Below are 22,500 nucleotides of genomic sequence, written 5' to 3' on the forward strand. Positions count from 1 at the left end.
CCACGTCTCAACACATCTTTGCGGGAAACTCTATTTTTGAACATCTCTCGGACATCTTCCCTTCCTCAGCTTCTTACTATGCGATCTTGTGCTTCTAGTGTCATATTCTTCTCTCAGGGTCACTTTCTCATTATCCACTTGGTCCATTCCGTTGATCAATTTATAAACTTGTATCAGATCCCCTCTCTCTCTCTCTCTCTCTTCTGTGTTCCAGGGTTGGTAGATCCATAGCCTTTAGTCTCTCCTCATATGTCATCCCTTCAAATTCTGGAACCATTCTTGTAGCCTTTTATTTATTTATTTATTTTTTTTTTTATTATTATTTTTTTTTTTTTGTAGTCTCTCCAATTTCCTTATGCGTTTCTTTTTATGAGGGGTCCACACTAATGCATATTTCAATCTGGGTCTTATTATAGTGTATTTACCTAGTTGTAGTTTTACAGGGTCTGGGCTTTATGCTCGTGTGGCCCCGTGTGTGTGTGTGTGTGTTTTCTATTGATTTTCTTGATCTTTTAATGTGCTTTTAAATGTTTCTAGTTATTCTGGATTTGAGTGTCCACATTCTCTCTCTCTCTCACTCTTGCTCTAACCCCTCTCTCTCTTTCAGGACAAGCCAATACTCGCTCGGATTAAAACGAAGCCAATTTCTCGCCTTGGCTGTCTTTCTGTCCTGCCATCTTACGGAGGGAAGGCTGGAGGGGGCACAGAGGCCAAGGAGGGGCAGGGAGTGGCACGGCACCCCCCTCAGCCCAGCCCTCCCCCAGCGGCGCCACCGGGGGAGCAAGGAGTGGGGCCGGAACACAGGCAGCAGCAGGGAATTATGGGTCGAGTGGTGGCAGGTTCCTGTTCTCAACCCACCAGTCAGTCAATCCAGGGTCCTACACCTACACCTACACTCCTGCATCAAGCCCCATGCCAACTGCCTATGTACGTGTGTGTGTGTGTGTGAGAGAGAGAGAGAGTGTGTGTGTGTGAGAGAGAAAGTGTGTGTGTTGGAGTGTGTTTAGAAATGTGCATTCATGTGTTTTTAGTTATTTATTGATTTATTTCAGAGAGAAAATAAAATATAACCTAACCTAACTTAATATTCTCTCCACCACCACCACCACCACCACCCATGACAGTTCTACCCCAACGTGATGCAGTGGACCCCGCCGCCGGGAGGTTTCTACGACATCAACAGCTTCCTTCAATTCAACGGACTGTCACCGCAGGGCACCTTCACCCCTCACAACCCCGGCCCCACCCTGCGCTACCCACCCAATAGAAGGTGAGGAGGGAGAGAGTGAGAAAATGTGTTTGAGTGTGTGTTTTTGTGAGAGAGAGAGAGAGAGAAAGAAAGTGGGAGAGGGATTTAAGAAAGAGAGATAGGGATGAAAGAGAGAGAGGGGGATTGAAGAGAGAGACAGAGAGAGAGAGAGAGAGAGGGAGGAGAAGAGAAGAAAAAAAGAGAGAGAGAGCGACTTTGCAATGTTTTTATTGTTAGTTTAAGTTACTACTACTACTACTACTACTACTACTACTACTACTACTACTACTACTACTACTACTACTACTACTACTACTACTACTACTACTACTACTACTACTACTACTACTACTACTAATACATTTCTCTCTCTCCTCCTTCTTCTTCTTCTTCTTCTTCTTCTTCTTCTTCTTCTTCTTCTTCTTCTTCTTCTCCTCCTCACCTCTCTCTCTCTCCCCAGGAACCCCAAACACCGCGACAACAACAGATACGACAAGGACAGCCGCCACAACACCACCACCACCGCCACCACCACACCAAACCAAACACCACACTACCAACGACAGCACCACCACCACCACCACAGGCCACACCCAACACCATCACCCTCACAGCCACAGCCACAGCACCAGCAGCACCGGCCACCAAGTAGAGCACCACCATCAGCTGCCCCAACACCACCACCACCGCCACCACCAAACATGGAGAGTTTTGCGCAAAATGATATTAGTTTAGCGTCCCAGAGTGGGTTATATACATCCTTCAGCCCGCCTGCTACTGTGGAGAAGGAGGTGGTGACCGTCTCCACCACAAACACCACATCAACACCACTGGGGAAGATTTCAACACCATCCACATCACCAACTCACTCACCACCACCTGTTCTAGACGAGGAGCAGATGCAGCCGCCACCGCCACCACCACAGCCGCCACAGCCTCCTCTACCACCACCGCCACATCTACACCAGCCACCGCACATGCATCCACGTCACCACCATCACCACCACCACCATCACCACCAGTTTCCGCCACCACACCACCTCGCGCAGGGACTCCCCGGGCCGCCGCCGCCGCCGCCGCCACATCGCCATGGCACCTACCCCCCGGACCACTTCCACCACCACCACCACCCACCACACCTCCACCAGCAGGGACCCAGGCCTGTGTGAGTAGATGGAACACACACACACACACACACACACACACACACACACACACACACACACACACACACACACACACACACACACACCATTTATATAACTATACCCATTTAAATCTCCCATTTCACACCATTATCTATAAAAAAAACCCCATTATTTTCACTACCCATTAAAAGAACCCATTAAAACACCCATTTTTACCATTACAACTCTTAAAACACCCATTAAGAGCACCCATTTTACACCTTTACCCATTGAAAATCCCCATTTACACACCCCTGCACATATTTCCCCCATTAGAACCCATTTATTAATTTCTAAGCCCATTAGTGGTACAAAATCTTATGCTTTTAATGGGTGTCTGTCTGTCTATGTGTGTGTAGCTTTGACGACAGACACCCCTATTATCACAGGCCCCGGAACCCTCGACGCCGGCCCCGGGGCAGGGAGGAGGAGATGCTTGCGGGGCCAGGGCGGGGCGGACCACCTCAGAGGACCACCGGGGCGCCCCATCAGCCCCCTGGAAGTGTTGCAGGGGATGTCGGAAAGCAAGCAACACCAACACCCCAGGAAGGCAGCCCCGCCCCTCCCCCGCCCCCACCCCAGTTTGACCTAGAGGCTGCTTCCTTCCCGCCACTCCCTAGTAAGTGGTGGTGGTGGTGGTAGTAGTAGTAGTCTCTCTCTCTCTCTCTCTCTCTCTCTCTCTCTCTCTCTCTCTCTCTCTCTCTCTCTCTCTCTCTCTCTCTCTCTCTCTCTCTCTCAAGATCCCATTTGTTTGTTTATTCACTTACCTGTCTGTCTATCTATCTATCTATCTATTTGTCTGTTAATGTATCTCTCCATCTGTCTGTCTGTCTGTATGTGTGTATGTCTATCTATCTATGTATGTTAATTTATCTATCTGTCTGTCTGTCTGTGTGTGTGTGTGTCTGTGTTAACCCAATGCTGTGTTTCCAGGCACCGATGAGCCAGCAGTGGTGGTGGTGGAGCGCCGCAGCAACGACCCCCTTCCCAGCGCTTGGGGGGAGACACAGCCACAGCGCTTCTCCGACATCATGAAAGGGAACCCCAAGCCCCGCCCTCCCTCCATCACTGACACCCCCACAGACACCCCTCCCACCCCCACCAGCGCCACAGCCACACAGACACCCCCTACCACCACAGTCACCCCCACAGCCCCTGCCACAGCCCCCACCACAGCCACAGCAGCTACCACACCTAGTCAGACCCCAACAACCACTACTACCACCACCACACCACCACCATCTACCACCATAGATGACCACAACCACCACCACCAAACTACCACTACCACTACCACAGCCACGACACCTGCCACAGCCCCTGCCCCAACACCCGCCACAGCCCCACCGCCAGCCCCAGCCCCGAAGCAAGACCCGAGGCCAGCCAGGGACCAAAGACTGGAACGCAGGCCTGTCGGGGCGGGGGCCGGGGCCACACCAAACGGGGCAACAAATGGACCCAGAGAAAGACGTGAATTTCCCAGAGAGTACCCACAGCGGGGCCAAGCGGGGCGAGAATTCCGGGGCAACAGGGACCCCACACTTCGAGCGGGGAAGGAAAATCGCCCCATTAGGAGCCGAGAGGACAGAATGGATGCTGATGGTTGGATAACAAAGGGGTCGAGGGAGAGTAGAGCCCAGAGAGAGACGAGAGAGCAGTGGGAGAGAGGGGAATCGTCATCATCAGCTCCTCGTCACCACTATAACAACAACAACAACAACAATCACCACTACCATCACAACCATCATCTTGTTAATGGTGACTCAGCTTCACCACCACCATCACCCAAGTAAGTGAGAGAGAGGGAGAGGGAGGAGAGAGAGTGAGTATTAATGTACATGTGTACTTAACAAATATCTTCTTTTGTATACCTCATGTGTAGCCAGTGTGTATATGGATGTATATATGTGTCCTTATGTATTTCAGTGTATATGTGTCCCTAGTATGTGTAAGTCTGTATATAGAGGTAAAGTGTCCCAGTGTTCATGTGTGTGTGTCTTGCAGGCCCCAGAAAGGAGAGAGCAAGCTGGGCGACGACTGCACAGATGCTGCCAAGGGAGTCTCAGGCAGGCCTCTCAACAACAATGATGGCGTGAGTCCCGGGGTGTGGGTGTGTGGATGGCTGTAAGGTTCTGATCAGTTATTGAGGTTTTTAAGTTTCTAGTCAGTTATTGGGGTTTTCAAGTGTTTTTAAGGTTTAGTGGAAGTTATTGGGGTTTTTAAGATTCTAGTGGAAGTTATTGGGTTTTCAAGTGTGTTTTTAAGGTTTTAGTGGAAGTAATTGAGGTTTTTAAGGTTCTAGTGGAAATTATTGAGGTTTTTAAGGGTGTTTTTAAGTAGAGATGTACCGATACCAAAATTTTGGCCGATAGTACTACCGATACCGATAGCACCTAATTGGGCTGATACCGATAGTAGTAGTTGTAGTGATAAGTGCAGTGGACACCAGGATGAGTTGGTGGAGGGCGAGCGTTATGAGATGGGAGGCTTTGTTTTGGGGGATGCTGTGAGTCCTTCTGAGAACGTTTGTGAAATAAACAGGACCAATTCTAGAAGCTTTTTGAAGCCATTATTTGGAATGAATATCTTCTCAGTCTTCTGATTCTTGTCAGTTATTTTAAATTGTTACTTGTTACTCCTTCAGCGACCATGTGGTCTTGTGCATTCATTAGTCATTTTATTGACGATATTTTGGCGATCTTTTTTTTTTTATTATTATTATTAAAATTGTAAAACAGACACAAAATATTATAAAAAAAACTCGTTTTGTTGTGTTTGTTTCTCTTTAATTAAATCTGACATCCTTTGATATTAATTCATTACACATTAGTAGACCAATTCAGAAACATGAGCTTTCACCTAATATTTTCAATTAAATAGAAAAAAGTTTAGTTTATTCTAAATTTGTAGTGTATTGGTATGATCTTAAATAATTAATATGCAACAAATGATACACAATGCAATGATTACAAAACAGAATCGTTACTTTCTTAGTTATGCAATGTTGACATCCTTAGGTTAACACAGGGAACTCAAAAATTATACTTGCATTAAAGTTAATATACATATTTAATTCGAGCTTCCACCTATTCCAGTATGATATCTTGGAAAAGGCTGCCACTACCACTCTTAATTATAAACCAAATAAGAATATGCTGTTATTTACAATAATGAAAAATGCCTAACTATATATATATATATATATATATATATATATATATATATATATATATATATATATATATATATATATATATATATATATATATATCAAATAATTTAGTTGGATTCTCAATATCTGAAGTTTGACATTCTTAGGTTACAGTTGAAAAACCTAAGCTTTTCAGCTGTGTGAACCTGTGTGGGTGGAGGAGCAGCGTGTGTCATCTGACTGAGAGACAGTGAGTCGTGAGAATGCGTGGTGACTGGTGACTGGTGACTCATGACTGACCGTGTGACAGGATGCCGGAGTTCAGCCTATACGCGTTTCATACACGTCCAATTTGTAGGCTGTGGCTTATTACCACAGCAAGCAGTATGCTGTGACATACGGTAATCACCACGGAAACTCAACACAACACGCCGCATTATATTCATTTGCTATCATCAATATCTTACATCGAATATTTCACTAAGTACTAAATTCCTATTAGGTATCGCAAGTATTGCCATAAAATATACCGATACCAATACTGATACCCATATAATGGGCCGATACCGATGCATCGGTACATCTCTATTTTTAAGGTTCTAGAAGTTATTGGGGTTTTTAAGGTTGTTTAAGGTTCTAGTGGAAGTTATTGGGGTTTGCAAGGGTTTTAAAGTTTCAAATTGGTTATTGAGGGTTGCAGGGGTGTTTTAAGGTTCTAGTGGAAGTTATTGAGGTTTTCAAGGATGTTTGTAAGGTTTTAGTGGAAGTTATTGGGGTTTTCAAGGGTGTTTAAGGTTCTAGTGGAAGTTATTGAGATTTGCAAGGGTGTGTGTGTGTGTAGGGTAGGCGAGAGAGAGGGAGGAGACAAAAAAAGACAGACAGACAGAGAAAAAGAAAAAAGAAAGAGAGAGAGACAGGCAGAGAACCATTATTACCATGCAGATCGAGTGAGTGAGTATGTGGTGAAAACATTAGTGGTGTAGGAGTGAGAGAGAGAGTGAGTGATTGGTATTAGTGGTGTGGGAGTGAGTGAGTGTTAGTGGTGGTGTAGGAATGAGGTAGTGAGTTTGTGGTGGTGTTGAGTGTGTGTGTGTGTTTCAGGAGCACAAGACCACATGGGCTAAGATGGCGCTGGCCTCCAAGGACCACATGGAGCGACTGGCAGCGGAGCTCAAGGAGAAGGAGGAACAGGAGAAGATCAAGAAACAGCGCCTCGCCACACGACCCCCGCCCCGGCCCCAGGGTATGTGGTAGAGACAGAGAGAGAGAGTGAGTGACTTTCCTCTGAAACTTGCGTGTGCGTGATAATGATAGTAACAATAATTTGGTTTATTTGAATGGCAGGTATTACGAAGCTCAAACTTCTACACATAACTTCACTTACACACATGATATATCTTTGTATGCTAATATTTATACAGTGTGTGTGTGTTAAGAGGGGAAGCTGGCCAAGGGCAACAAACAGGTAAAATAAACAGGCCTACTTGGTTGCCAGTTTCCTTAAAGACTAAAGTAGCATTACATGTTGAAGTATTGGTGTGATGGTGGTGGTGGTGGTGGTGGTTGTTGTTGATGTGTATGTGCCCCACAGAGAAGGTTGTGGCGCCCCGTGAGCGTGATGGCAAGATGGTTCGCCGAGACGCCCTGCCCCGCGAGCCCCGTGGACTGCCTGGGGAGCGGGGCGGCCCCATCCCCTTCCGGCCAAGGGACGCCGCCACACCCAAGTCCCCTAAGTGAGGGGCCGGCGGTGCCTTCCCCGCCCGCGCCTCCTCCAGTGCCTACGCTGTCCACCACCCCGTGTACATAGCCACCCCGCCGCCCCGGATGCAACGCTCCGCTGGGGCCAGACAGACAGACAGACGACAACAGGCGACTGGTGCCAAACATGGCCGCCCCGCTTACCTGTACAGTTGAGAGTTTATTTTTTGACTACAGTAGTAGTTTGGGTGGCGCCCGCCCGCCCACCCACCCTGCCCTACCCCGCCTCCGGGCCTCCCCGCGACGGACAGACACACTGGCAGCGCCGCCGCCGCAGTGTGGAGGACAAGTGTGGCTGAATCAAAAGTGTGGCTCTGCCCCTCGGCCGCCCCGGTGCTAAGGCCCCGCCCCGCCCCGCCCCTTACTTGGCTGTGACCCGGCGTGGCCCCGGAGGACCCCCGGTTGTGAGTGTGGGCACCCACACTGCAGTGAACCCCAAGACTGGTGGTGTGTGTGTGTGTATGTGTGTGCCCCGCCCCGCCCCGGCACCACACACACGTACACACGCACACACAGACAAACACTCAGTGACTGTGTTGCCACAGGTTGTACCTTTTTTTCTGCACGGTCATCCCTGCCCTGCCCCGCCCCGCCCTCGTGTGTACATAGTGGAGGGCTGGGGCTGTACAGTGTGTGTGTGTGCGTGTGTTTTGCGTGTGTACGCCAGGGACTCAAGGGGACCCAGGCAGACAGTGCCCCGCCCCGCCCCGCCCCGGACAGTGTACCAGCGGTGGTTTCTTTGGTCTTTGCCTTGTTTGGTTTGAGACGCTTTGGTGCGCTGGCTTCCCGTGTGTGTGCGTCTGTGCGCCACGGGGCCCCCAGTGTTCCTGCGTGGTGTGGGGGAGGCCGCCCCGCAACAACCCCCAAGCTGCCCCGCCCCACCCCGCCCCAGTGCTACTTAACGACTTGCCAACTATGCACGGGCTGGACTCACTGCCGCTACCCCCACCCCCTGCCCCGGCGGCCCTGGTGACTGCCCTGCCCCGCCCCGCCCCGCCCCGAGAGGGAAAACTAGGCCTTAGTAATTTATTGCAGCTGCGTCGCCGTTTGCTGTTCCGTTGATCACAGCTTGGTCGCTTGGCTGCTGCTGCTGCAGTGAGGGGCGGGGCGGGGCATACAGCTGGGGCACACACTGGGGCGGGGCGGCACTTGTGTACATATTGTTGGGGAGAAGCACAGCTGCAGTTTGTATTATTTATTGTTTCCCCGGGGTGCTACGGCCTGGCCTGGGGCGGGGTGGGGTGGGGTGTGGCGGGGCGACACCACAGCACACTGGCACTGCCCCCCCACTACAGTACAACACCACCACCACCACCACACCAACATTCCCCCCCTCACCACCACTACTTATACCCCCCAGCCCAATAACCCCCACCAAACCCCCCTCCCCCTACTAATCTCACACACCAACTAACCTGCCCTCCTCCACCCACCCCCTACAGCTCAGGAACAGTAGTGGGGCCGCCAGCCTGCCACAGCCCCGCCCCGTCTCGCCCCGCCTGCCAGATAATGCCCCCTATGTCAGTGTGTGTGTGTGTGTATGTAGGTGAGGTATGTGCGTGTGTGTGTGCGTTAGTGTGTGTGTGTGTGTGAGATCTCCGCTGCCTGAGATCACAGCAGCATCTTTAGAGTGATTCTCGGACGCTCGGACAGACGGACAGGTAGCAGGACCCCATCTTTAAACCCCCTTGTACCCTTTCTCGTGCCCCACCCCTCCTTGCCCCATGTTTCCTTCTCTCCTCCACCCTGCTCCGCCCCGCCCCGTGCGTCTAAAAACACCATTTCCTCGCTCAATACAAAAGAACTTTGGTTTACTATTATTATTATTATTATTATTTCATCTTAATTAATGTTTATCAGTTTAGTTTGAAATAAATCAGTCTGTGGTTTTCTTTGAGCTTCATTTTCTTTATTTCTGGCCTTAGTTGGTGTGTGTGTATGTGTGTGTGTGTGGTGGTATGGTAACACTGCTTGCCTCATTTCTCTCTAATTTCTTTTTTTTTTTTTTTTTTTTTTTCATTCTCTTCTCTCTTTCAAGCAGTGTTACCATATTCTGTCCACCTCTCTGATTCACCACAAACTATAATGGAGAGAGAAAAAAAGAGTGTGTGTGTTAAATAGTTACTACTGTGTATCATCAAAGGTTCTGTATGTAACACCTTTGTGAGTCTTAATAAAGGGCTGAGTTAGGCCTACATGGGCCACAACACTCCATAAAATTGTTCCCAGACAGTAATGATGATGCTCTGCTCTAACCTCACCTCGTATGAACCCCACCCAACCTCACTAAGGCATTGCAGAGGAGGTGGTGGAGGGTGGAACTGAAACCAACCTCACTAAGGCATTGCAGAGGAGGAGGTGGATGGGTGGAAATGAAACCAACCTCACTAAACAATTGCAGAGGAGGAGGAGGAGGAGGAGGGATGGAAATGAAACCAACCTCACTCAACCATTGCAGAGGAGGTGGAAATGAAAAAAGTCTAGAAAAATCAGGAAAGGTAAGATGAAAAGGAAGGAAAATATTGGAAAGAGTAACAAAATTCTGGAAGGAAAAGTACTGATTCTAACCTCATTACTACAACGTAATCTAACCTTGCTTGGCCTAATATGACCTCCCCTCCCCTTCACCTGACCTTGCTACTGAAAAATTTAAGTATTGCAAAAGAGGAGGGTGGAAATGAATGAAAAAGGAGAATAATGACACTTTGCTCAAACCTAATTTAATCACCACCTCACTTCACTACTGCAGAGAAGGGGTGGAAATGAAAAAAGTAGAAAAATGAGACAGTAATCATGACTTCTGCTCTAATCTTGCCTTGCCTGACCATATGACCTCCCTTTCACCTCACCATTGAAAAATGTAAGTATTGCAGAGGAGGAGGCCTCACTGCTCTAAATCCGACCCCTCCCTTCACCTCACTATTGAAAAATTTAAGTACTGTATTGCAGAGGCAGGGTGGGAAATGAAAAATGATAACACTCCTAAAGTAACCTCACCGCCTAATATGACCCCCCCCCCTTTCACCTCACCTCACTATTGAAAAATTAAGTACTGCAGAGGAGGAGGAGTCAGGGTGGGAAATGAAATAGTAAAGTAGAAATATGAGACAGTAACAATGACACTTCAGCTCTAACCTCACCTCACCTTGCCTAATCCGACCCCTCCCTTCACCTCACTATTGAAAAATCTAAGTACTGTATTGCAGAGGAGGAGGAGACAGGGTGGAAATGAAAAATGAAATAAAGTAGAAATATGAGAGAAACTAATGATAACACTGTCCTAAACTAACCTCACCACCTAATATGACCTCCCCTTTCACCTCACCTCACTATTGAAAAATCTAAGTACTGCAGAGGAGGAGGAGGCAGGGTGGGAAATGAAATAGTAAAGTAGAAATATGAGACAGTAACAATGACACTTCAGCTCTAACCTCACCTCACCTCACCTCGCCTAATCCAACCCCTCCCTTCACCTCACTATTGAAAAATCTAAGTATTGCAGGGGAGGAGGGGAAATGAAAAATGAAATAGTGAAGTAGAAAAAGAGAGTAATGATGACACTGCCCTCAATCAACCTCGCCTAGCCTAATATGACGTCCCTTTCACCTCACCTCACCTCACTATTGAAAAATGTAAGTATTGCAGAGGAGGAGGAGGTGGGATGGGAAATGAAAAAATGAAATAGTAAAGTAGAAAAAATGAGACTAATGATGATGATACTCTGTCCTAAACTAACCTCACCACCTAATATGACCCTCCTTTTCACCTTACTACTGAAAAAAAAAAAAAAAAGTTCTGCAGAGGAGGAGGAGTCAGGGTGGGAAATGAAAAATAAAATAAAAGAAAAATGAGAAACTAATGACACTTGACCCTACTGACACCTCAATTCACCTCATCTCACCTCACAACTGAAAACACTTGAGCATTGTACATAAATAAGAAACACTTAAGAATCGTAGAGAAAAGTATAGATTCTGACCTTAGCTGACCTTGCCTTGTCCTGCTACTGACAAATTAAGGAAGACGGAAGACAAAAAATGATAAAAAAAAAGTAAAAATAAGAAAGGGAAGCAGAAAAATGAGGTAAATATAAACAGAAATGTAAAAAAATATAAACATTGGAGAAAGAAAGGAGGAAATAGATTAAATATGAAAAAATTTATAAACTAAAAATCCTCAATCACTTCACTTCACCTCACTGCTGGAAAGTAAGCATTGTAGAACAGGTCCAGTGGGGGAGGGGAAATAAGGGAAAGGGAAGAAGGTATGGAGGAGGAAAAAGTGAGAAAAATAAAGGAAAACGTAGGAAAAGCAAGAAAAAAAGGTTGATTCTGACCTTAGCTGACCTTGCCGTGCCTTGCTACCGAGAAATTAAGCACAGGAAACTGGAAACGAGAAAGGAAAGTCTAGGAAAAGGAGGAAAAATGATGGAAAAAGTAGAAAAAATAAAGATTCTGACCTGACCTTGCTAATGAGAAAGTAAGCATTGCAGAAGGAGGAGGAGGAGGAGGAGGAGGAAATGAAAGTTTAGATAAGTAATAAAAAGTAGATTCTGAGAGCTGAAAGACAAGATTAGGAGGAAGAACAAGACAAGAGGGAGAGGAAAAAAAGAAGAGAAGAGAAAGAAGAGGAGGAGGAGGAGGGATGGAAGAAAAAAATAGGAGGAAGAAGAAAGTTTAAAGTCAAGAGGAGGAGGAGGAAAAATTGAAGATACATAAGAACAAGGAGGAGGAGGAGGAAGAGGAATAAGAGAAGAGAAAGAGGAGGAATGAGAAATGAAAGAAAAAAAATACATGAGAGAGAGAGAGAGAGAGAGAGAGAGAGAGAGAGAGAGAGAGAGAGAGAGAGAGAGAGAGAGAGAGAGAGACAATGAAATGAGATAGACACGAAGGAATTGCAAACTAGACAAGCGAGAGAGAGAGAGAGAGAGAGAGAGAGAGAGAGAGAGAGAGAGAGAGAGAGAGAGAGAGAGAGAGAGAGAGAGAGAGAGAGAGCAGTGTCATCAGTAGGTTAGGTTACGTTGGTTAGGTTAGGCAGGTTTCAGCAGGTAATGCTTTGGTATAGAGGTCAAAGTACGAGTGATTCCAAGTAACAAATGTTCTGGCTTAATATAAAAAGAGTGGGTGGGCGGCTCTTAACCCCTTCAGTAGCGTGACGTGTTTCCCTGTTCCTTGTGGTGACTATTTGGTGATTTTCTACAGCTTCACAAACTCATGTGGGGGATTAAAATGGTGAAGACTGAGGCCATTAATCTTCTGCCCTCCATACACCCTTCCTAATGTCAGTAAAATGGTCTAATGGTACACAGAACTCAGTTAAAATAGTAAAGACTGTGGCCATTAATCTTCTGCCCTTCATACACCCTTGCTAATGTCAATAAAATGGTCTAATGGTACACAAATCTCAAGGTAAAAATGTGTCCCAGTACTAAAAGGGGTTAAAATTGTGAAGACTGTGGCTATTAATCTTCTGCCCTCCATACACCTTTGCTAATGTCAATAAAATGGTCTAATGGTACACAAAACTCAATTAAAATAGTGAAGACTGTGGCCATTAATCTTCTGCCATCCATAGACCCTTGCTAATGCCAATAAAATGGTCTAATGGTGAACAAATCTGAAGGTAAAAATGTGTCCCAGTACTGAAGAGGTTAACTGTTTTCACCAGCAGGCACCAATTGACAGTCTTGCATGGCCACCACCTGCTACTTGCTGAAACACTGACACACTGACACATGACTGTTCTGGTGATAATGACCTCTAAATTGTCACACCCGCCACCACCACACTCCTTGTCTCACCACCACCAAAGGGAAACGTGGAATTTGCATCATTTATGAGAATTTGTTACCGTGAAGTTATCATCAATGTATGGCCTGAGAATGGGATGCAAGAATTTAGCAAGTTTATGATTATGAGGCATTAAATTTTAGGCCATATTCTGAAAACGCTCTATTCTCACCACGACTGTTTTCCAAGGCCACAGAGATGACTGGCGGGGTTTTCAAGTGTTTCTACAGTTAATAATGGTGAAATCTTGTCAATCTGCCTCTAGAACCGTAAAAACACCTTAAAAACTCGTGTCAATTCAAATAAAGCCTTTTGAAACAGTGGAAGCGAAGCACAGAAAGGTTTCAGAATACTTGTTAAATTCTTGTGTCCCATTCTGAGGCCACATTAACTAATAATAACTAAACGGTAAAAGCTTCTCATAAACTCTCAGTCCTTCTCAAATTGCAGTATTTACTTCAATAAAGAGTGACAGAGCAGGCTGACAGGCTGACATGACCCTGCTCTGACCTTCCCGTGTGTTGGAGGGCGTGGTGGAGGCGGCGTGGATGGTGACATGTGACAGGGCGGGTGTTTTAAATATTGGTTTATTACTATATTAAGACAACTAATGGTGCCATACACACACTCACAATGGTAACAGATGTCCGTGGTTGCCCTGGCGTGGATGTCAGCCCCCATACATACCCATACACGCCCATAAACCAGCTGACCTCAAATACCACCACCATCACCACTAGCGGCCCACGAGGTTCACCCACACACCACCACACTCTGTCACCTCATATCTCCCTCCCATGGCCTTGCCGCGCCAACACACTCACCACACGCCCTCCCAACACCCCACTCACCACCTCACGTCACCTCAGCCCCTCACTTCACCTGTAATGCCTTAAATTTTTGTTTTTCTGGCACCGTGACACCTGCAGCCCACCGTCAGCTGGTCCTCCTCCGCCATGCTTGACGTCACGGTGGACAGGAAACGCTTCACTCCTTCAGTTTTTCAAAGGCCACAGAGATGATTAGCGGGGTTTTCACACGTGTTTCTCTTATTGATTATGTAGAATATTTATTAATCTGTCACTTCAACTGTATAAACACGCTTAAAAACTACCGTAACATTAACTAGAGCCTTTTGAAATAATGTAGGTATCGCGCAGACGTGTTCAGATCTAGCCGCGATATTTAAAGGCCACGCATTGACACCAATTTTTCAAAGGCCACAGAGATGATTAGCGGGGTTTTTACATGTGTTGCTCTTATTGATTATGTAGAATATTTATTAATCTGTCACTTCAACTGTACAAATACCCTTAAAAACTACAGTAAAATCCACCACAGCCTTTTGAAATAATGGAGGCATCGTGCAGACATGTTTCCGAGATTCTACGAGTAGCCGCGATCTTCAAAAGCCGCGCATTAACACACACCAAGAATAAACCACTAAAAAACTCAAAATCTAAGCATTATTTCTATTATCTCTCTTATATCAAAGTTCCTATACAGTGTTGAATGCCAAGTCGTCACAAGTTGCCAGTTATGAGCCAAAACACAAGAAGCTGCCGGGGTAACTTCAAATATTCATTCAAGTCGCCGCTATGACACATTTCTGACTCCCTGACACTCAAAACGCAGATATTAAGAAGTATTTATGTTACTTGTGGCCAAATGGCAAAGAATGAGAAGGTAGGCTAGGCTGCACACATTTTACTATCTTTACTACTACTACTACTACTACTACTGCATAATATTACTCTGACATTAACCTTGTGCAATATTTCACCTAGTATAAGTAGTAGTAGTAGTAGTAGCAGCAGCAGTTAGGAAAGTAAAAGTATAAGATGATTGAAAGGAGAGAGAGAGAGAGAGAGAGAGAGAGAGAGAGAGAGAGAGAGAGAGAGAGAGAGAGAGAGAGAGAGAGAGAGAGAGAGAGAGAGAGAGATACACTTACCGGTAAATAAAAGAATGAATTAAGCTTGTTGCAGTCAACCTTCATTATAAAACATTTGATACACAGGAACACATATATTCACAAGCATTTTACAGTCAATTCTTAACACAGCAACACACTACAAAATGCATTCACACTTCTCCTTGGCTCTATATCTTCTTAAACCCCTTCAGCAGCGTGACGTGTTTCCCTATTCCTTGTAGTGACTATTTGGTGATTTTCTACAGCTTCACAAACTCATGTGGGGGATTAAAATGGTGAAGACTGTGGCCATTAGTCTTCTGCCCTCCATACACCCTTGCTAATGTCAATAAAATGGTCTAATGGTACACAAAACTCAATTAAAATAGTGAAGACTGTGGCCATTAATCTTCTGCCCTCCATACACCCTTGCTAATGTCAATAAAATGGTCTAATGGTACACAAAACTCAATTAAAATAGTGAAGACTGTGGCCATTAATCTTCTGCCCTCCATACACCCTTGCTAATGTCAATAAAATGGTCTAATGGTACACAAAACTCAATTAAAATAGTGAAGACTGTGGCCATTAATCTTCTGCCCTCCATACACCCTTGCTAATGTCAATAAAATGGTCTAATGGTACACAAAACTCATTTAAAATAGTGAAGACTGTGGCCATTAATCTTCTGCCCTACATACACCCTTGCTAATGTCAATAAAATGGTCTAATGGTACACAAAACTCATTTAAAATAGTGAAGACTGTGGCCATTAATCTTCTGCCCTCCATAGACCCTTGCTAATGTCAATAAAATGGTCTAATGGTACACAAAACTCATTTAAAATAGTGAAGACTGTGGCCATTAATCTTCTGTCCTCCATACACCCTTGCTAATGTCAACAAAATGGTCTAATGGTACACAAAACTCAATTGAAATAGTGAAGACTGTGGCCATTAATCATCTGCCCTCCATAAACCTTTCCTAATGTCAATAAAATGGTCTAATGGTACACAAAACTCAAGGTCAAAATGTGTCCCAGTACTTACTACACACACAAACTTCTAATATCCCTCATCAAACTACATTTCCCCAACTCTCTACCTCTTACTCGCAAAATATTCATAGACACACAAGCATAACTAGTCATAACACCCACTACTATGCCCACTTCCTTTCACTATCCCTCCTCCTCCTCTCCTAACCTGCTTACCCTCTGCTCCTGCCCCTGTGACTCCAGCTGCCTAACATCATAAGGTCATTGCAGAAGGTGTTGGCCTCAGGTGTTGCATACAGACCCCCATGTCTCCATCAGGCATTGTCACCTCCTCCGCCACCCTCACACAGCTCCAGGAGAAATTGCCTCGTCCTGGAAAGAAGTTGCAAGGGTTTTGGTGCAAGATATGGTGTAGAATGGTGATTTAACCCCTTCAGTAGCGTGACTTGTTTCCCTATTCCTTGTGGTGACTATTTGGTGATTTTTTACAGCTTCACAAACTCATGTGGGGGATTAAAATGGTGAAGACTGTGGCCATTAATCTTCTGCCCTCTATAGGCTCTTGCTAATGTCAGTAATATGGTCTAATGGTGCACAAAACTCAATTAAAATAGTGAAGACTGTGGCCATTAATCTTCTGCCCTCCATACACCCTTCCTAATGTCAGTAAAATGGTCTAATGGTACACAAAACTCAATTAAAATAGTGAAGACTGTGGCCATTAATCTTCTGCCCTCCATACACCCTTGCTAATGTCAATAAAATGGTCTAATGGTGCACAAAACTCAAGGTAAAAAAGTGTCCCAGTACGAGAAAAAGCAAAAACACTAACACCACCCATTCTCGCCCCCCCTCCTCCCCACGACACACCCACACACACACACACACACACACACACCAGCTGTCCATTGCCTCTGTTGGTGTTCCAGGAGGAGGATTCAGACAGCAGGCCCTCAAAGTGAAGGAGTCTTGCCTGGCGTGGGTGGCCCCAGTACAGCAGCTTGATGCCTGTGTGTTTAAGGACGGCGTGAGGAGAGATGGCACACTTGACAAGGTATAGACAGTCATGGGAGGGAGGGGACTGTGTAAGGAGAGAGAGAGAGAGAGAGAGAGAGAGAGAGAGAGAGAGAGAGAGAGAGAGACACCTGCGCCTAGATACACTCGCAGACACCTTGAAAACCTTGTACATTACGCTAAATATGACGAGGAGAGCCAGGCACCAGCTTTCCTCCTCCTCCTTCATTTCTCCCTTTCTTCCTCCTTCTCTTCCTCTATTTCTCCTTCCTTCCTCCTCCTCACCCCCTGCCACCACTACAAGTACACACCTGCTCCTAGAAACACTGCCAGACACCTTGAAAACCTTGTATATTACGCTAAACATGATGAAGAGACCAGGTACCAGCTTTCCTCCTTTTCCCCCTTCCTTCCTCCACCTCACACCCCTGCCACCACTGCTAGTACACACCTGCGCCTAGAAACACTGCCAGACACCTTGAATATCACGCTTAATATGATGAAAAGGGCCAGGCACCAGCTTTCCTCCTCCTCCTTCATTTATCCCTCCCTCCTCCTCTATTTCTCCTTCCTTCATCCTCCTCATCCCCCTTGTCACAACTACTAGTACACACCTGCGTCTAGAAACACTCCCAGACACCTTGAAAACCTTGTATATTACGATAAATATGACGAAGAGAGCCAGGCACCAGCTTTCCTCCTCCTCCTTCATTTCTCCCCTCCTTCCTACTTCTTTTCCTCTATTTCTCCTTCCTTCCTCCTCCTCACACCCCTGCCACGGCTACTAGTACACACCTGCGTCTAGAAACACTGCCAGACACCTTGAAAACCTTGTATATTACGCTAAACATGACGAAGAGAGCCAGGCACCAGCTTTCCTCCTCCTTCATTTCACCCCTCTCTTCTCCTCCTCTTCCTCTATTTCTCCTTCCTTCCTCCTCCGCACACTCCTACAAGCACTACACGTACATACCTGCGTCTAGAAACACTCCCAGACACCTTGAAAACCTTGTATATTAGGCTAAATATGGCGCCGCAGAGCCCGGCCGGCTGGTCGGGAAGCGGCGGGACTGATGACGTCACGGGCAGGGCTCCCTGGCCGAGGGGACTCGTGACGTCACAGGACCTGTAAAATACGATAACGTAATTCATTTTGAAAATCGTGTTTTTAAATAGTGCACGTAGACTGGATTCCTTTACATATTTCGATTCCTCGTATCTTTTAATTATTACCAGCACAAACAAAACACTTCCAGCCTGACCAGTAATTAAAGGAAAAATAAAAGTTAATTCAATAACTTTTACAACAGCGCCATCATTCAATACAGTTGAAGAGTCCACAAAGTTTGAGTTTGTAGGAATTCAAACACTTATAAGGACATCCACTACTTCCACAAACACTTTGAGTAGAGGTTTGACCACAAACAATAAAAACAACACGGGCCGAACACGTAAACATTTATACTTTGAACGGCACCACAGATCCATTTAGAGTGTGTGTGTTCAACTCAAACACCAAATTAAACTGTTTTCATGTCAGAAACCATTTTTTGAAGCAGTAATATCTTGACTAGAAGCTTTAATTAAAAATTCCTAATCGCGGGCCGAAAAATGACACGGGAAACCCGACTCTTCTCAGCGTGAACACACCCACAAAACACACATGTTGCACCAACACATGGATTGAAATCACTTCAAATGTTGCCAACTGTCATTTAGAAACAACAAAACCCACCTCAACCCACAAATAAATGGTGAGAGAAATATTGGCGAAACAGTGTCACCAACCTGCCCCAGGCGGACCCAGTCCAAGATGGCGGCGGCACCAGCGGCGGCCAGACGCCACCTTGCTCACTCAAACCTTCGCCACACGGACACCAGGCGATGGCGGATCTGTTTGACGGGCTGGTGTGGAAGCCCAGGCTGGCAGCTCCATCTTGCCACAGGTTTGGCTCGTAATAAATGACACACAAGCAAATAATGGCCGATAAAGAGGAGCGGCCTCAGGTGACCCTTTGTTGACATCCGGGTATTTCATGTTGTGGTGGGGTCAGGTCACTGCTACTTGTCCTGCAGGTTAGGGACGGCTGGCTACACCTGTAACACCTCACCATCACGACTCTTCACCGTCAAATGTTGAGTGACACGCATGTACGTAGTGGTGAAGGCTGCCGCCCTGCCCCGGCCCGCCGGCCCGCCGCTGCCTTGTGCCTTGCCGCTTCACCCACGTCTGTGAAGTGAAGGTGACGTCACTGCCGAGCCACACACTGGTGCACTGTGTCACTTCCTTCCTTCACTCACTGTGTTTCATCTCGGCAGCGTGTTCTGCTCTTCTCCAACATGGCTTGTCTTTGCCACACAACACACACACACTGTCATCAAACACTGCACACTGTCAAGGCATTACCACCGCAACACCAAGGAAACACTGCCACAACACACACACAAGCCGCACACCCTCACACCCGCACACCGCCGCGCCTCTCAACAAACTAAACAGTGAGCCAGTGACGTGACGGCGCGCGAGGTTACCAGCTGACATGACCACTTGCTTCCTTTCTCAAATTCCTCTGTCATTTTACCTTTTTCAACGTAATAGTGATTGGTTTACTTATTTCGTACCTCTGTTCTCTATTATATGTTTGGGAAGTAGTTGTATAATGTGGAAATTAAGATATATGAGGCCCTCCGTGGCAGACAAATCGAAGTGAAGGCTGCCAGCGGTATCGTCCAGCCTTCCCCCGTCATCCCATGTCCCTTACAACTATCTGGCACAAGTTCTTATAGGCTATTTTGTCCCTTATAGCAAGACTACACAAGAGTAAAAATATCGTGCTCTCGCGCCACAGTAGTAAAGGCCAACCCGCGGCCCCCAGCCACTCACGCTCTTTGCTTACATATAACGTCACCGCCCGCCACTCAACACCATGCGAGGCTGGCCCGGGAGGAAGGAAGGAGTGCCAGTGTGCTTACAAGTTACACCTGGGTACAATACTCTATAATGATGTTATTTTTGTTGGTTTATAGTGAAAATGATAAAGCTATAATATTAATCCCTTTTATTGTGTACTCTACATGCCATTTTGTGCCAGAAAACGCATTCAAGGTTATTTTTTTTGGAAATCATTCAAAAATATTAGCAAAAAATTTATACTGAGGTAATAGATGATACTCAAAAGATTATTTCCGTTTGAATACTTTTGTTTCTATCGGCAATGGTTACAGAGTTACTGATTTCCAAAAAAATGTACAACTTTGGGTGTTTTCTGGCGTTTTAACTTGGTGTCCTTTACGACTGTCTGGCACGGAGGGCCTCATTATGTGGTCTGCTGTTTGCACACTGTTCACGTTTTAACCCCTTCAGTACTGGGACACATTTTTGCCTTGAGATTTGTGCACCATTACAACATTTTACTGACATTAGCAAGGGTATATGGAGGACAGAAGATTAATGGCCACAGTCTTCACTATTTTAACCCCTTCAGTACTGGGACACATTTTTACCTCCAGTTTTGTGTACCATTAGACCATTTTATTGACATTAGCAAGGGTGTATGGAGGGCAGATGTTTAATGGCCAGTCTTCACTATTTTAATTGAGTTTGTGTACCATTGGACCATTTTATTGACAGACATTAGCAAGGGTGTATGGAGGGCAGAAGATTAATGGCCACAGTCTTCACTATTTTAATTGAGTTTTGTGTACCATTAGACCATTTTATTGACATTAGCAAGGGTGTATGGAGGGCAGAAGATTAATGGCCACAGTCTTCACCATTTTAATCCCCCACATGAGTTTGTGAAGCTGTAGAAAATCACCAAATAGTCACCACAAGGAATAGGGAAACGCGTCACACTGCTGAAGGGGTTAAATCTCACCCTACCCAACTTCTCAATTTATTAGCGCATTTTACTTATCATTATTATTGTTATTATTATCATTATTATTGTTCAGACAAGTTGGAGGAGGAAGTGAAAAAACAGCTGATTAGTTTAGCTGTATGCTTCTTTACGGAAATTGAAGCATACAGCAAAATTAGACAGGAACAAACAAACCTTGCGTCCGTGTTTCTCTCCTCCTCCTCCTCCTCCTAGCCTCACTGTCTGAACACCTCCCTGCACCTGTGTTTCTCTCATCCTCCTTCTCCTTGTCTCTGTAATTGTAGTCTCCATAAAGGATTCAAGAAAGTTAGTCAAAATTGAGGGCCAAATGTGTTGACACCTCCCTCTTAAGTGAAGTGAAGTGGTAGGAAGGTGGAGACACAGAAGCAGGCAGGGAGTTCCAGAGTGTGCCAGAGAAAGGTGTGAAGGATTGAGAGTACTGGTTAACTCTTTAGGGAGGTGGACAGAGTAGTGGTGAAGGATTGAGAGTACTGGTTAACTCTTTAGGAGGTGGACAGAGTAGTGGTGAAGGATTGAGAGTACTGGTTAACTCTTTAGGAGGTGGACAGAGTAGTGGTGAAGGATTGAGAGTACTGGTTAACTCTTTAGGGAGGTGGACAGAGTAGTGGTGAAGGATTGAGAGTACTGGTTAACTCTTTAGGGAGGTGGACAGAGTAGTGGTGAAGGATTGAGAGTACTGGTTAACTCTTTAGGGAGGTGGACAGAGTAGTGGTGAAGGATTGAGAGTACTGGTTAACTCTTTAGGGAGGTGGACAGAGTAGTGGTGAAGGATTGAGAGTACTGGTTAACTCTTTAGGGAGGTGGACAGAGTAGTGGTGAAGGATTGAGAGTACTGGTTAACTCTTTAGGGAGGTGGACATAGTAGTGGTGAAGGATTGAGAGTACTGGTTGGGAAGGTGGACAGAGTAGTGGTGAAGGATTGAGAGTACTGATCGGGAAGGTGGACAGAATAGGGATGAGAGGAAGAAGAAAGCCTTGTGCAGCGAGGGTGGGGGAGGAGGGAAGCATATCTGATAGTGACAGTGTTACCTTAGTATTAGCAATGTGATATGGACCAAATGTACTTTGCTTACATAAAATTGCTTGTGATGTGATTCAGTGGTCAATAAATATCTATCTATCTATCTATCTGAACATCTCCCTATACCTATTTCTCTCCCTCTCCTTCATTATTATCATTATTTCTTTTGTTGCATTAAAAGGATAAGAGATTTCAGTAGTACAATTTTCTTTATTCATATATCTATCCAGTGTTGTCTTTCATGTCCACCAACTATTGCCAACTTTCATGCCATCATTGCAATAATAATAATAATAATAATAATGATAATGATAACAACACTTAGCTTTTTGTACATACAATATGAACAAACGCACAAACACACACATAGGAAGGCAGGATTACTGACCTCTAAAACACACACACGCACGCATGCACGCACACACACACACACCAATAATGTGATTTCTCTATGAGGTATTGTTGAAAGAACGTACACGAGGTAACTGGATAATGCCACAAATGCACACACGCACACACA

General features: G+C 45.6%; 1 protein-coding gene and 1 long non-coding RNA gene across 2 annotated transcripts in view; one reads left to right on the forward strand and one right to left on the reverse strand.

Moving 5' to 3' along the window:
• LOC123501939 (nascent polypeptide-associated complex subunit alpha, muscle-specific form-like) overlaps positions 1–9,235 on the forward strand; it is a 27,634-nt gene extending 18,399 nt beyond the window's left edge. Inside the window, 9 exon segments of the mRNA XM_045251041.1 lie at positions 608–718; positions 721–927; positions 1,125–1,270; positions 1,710–2,414; positions 2,826–3,055; positions 3,370–4,225; positions 4,441–4,528; positions 6,689–6,830; positions 7,179–9,235. Of these exon segments, the coding sequence (XP_045106976.1) occupies positions 608–718; positions 721–927; positions 1,125–1,270; positions 1,710–2,414; positions 2,826–3,055; positions 3,370–4,225; positions 4,441–4,528; positions 6,689–6,830; positions 7,179–7,324 (2,631 nt within the window). The 3' untranslated portion in view covers positions 7,325–9,235.
• A 6,746-nt stretch (positions 9,236–15,981) lies between these two features.
• On the reverse strand, positions 15,982–19,531 carry LOC123501964. The gene is made up of 4 exons (XR_006673747.1): positions 18,846–19,531; positions 18,031–18,183; positions 16,942–17,051; positions 15,982–16,415 (listed from the first exon to the last, which is right to left on the reverse strand). It is a non-coding gene; the product is annotated as an uncharacterized LOC123501964 (long non-coding RNA).
• Between the last annotated feature and the right edge of the window lie 2,969 nt (positions 19,532–22,500).

This window comes from Portunus trituberculatus, chromosome 2 (assembly GCF_017591435.1).
Source record: "Portunus trituberculatus isolate SZX2019 chromosome 2, ASM1759143v1, whole genome shotgun sequence".
NCBI lineage: Eukaryota > Metazoa > Arthropoda > Malacostraca > Decapoda > Portunidae > Portunus > Portunus trituberculatus.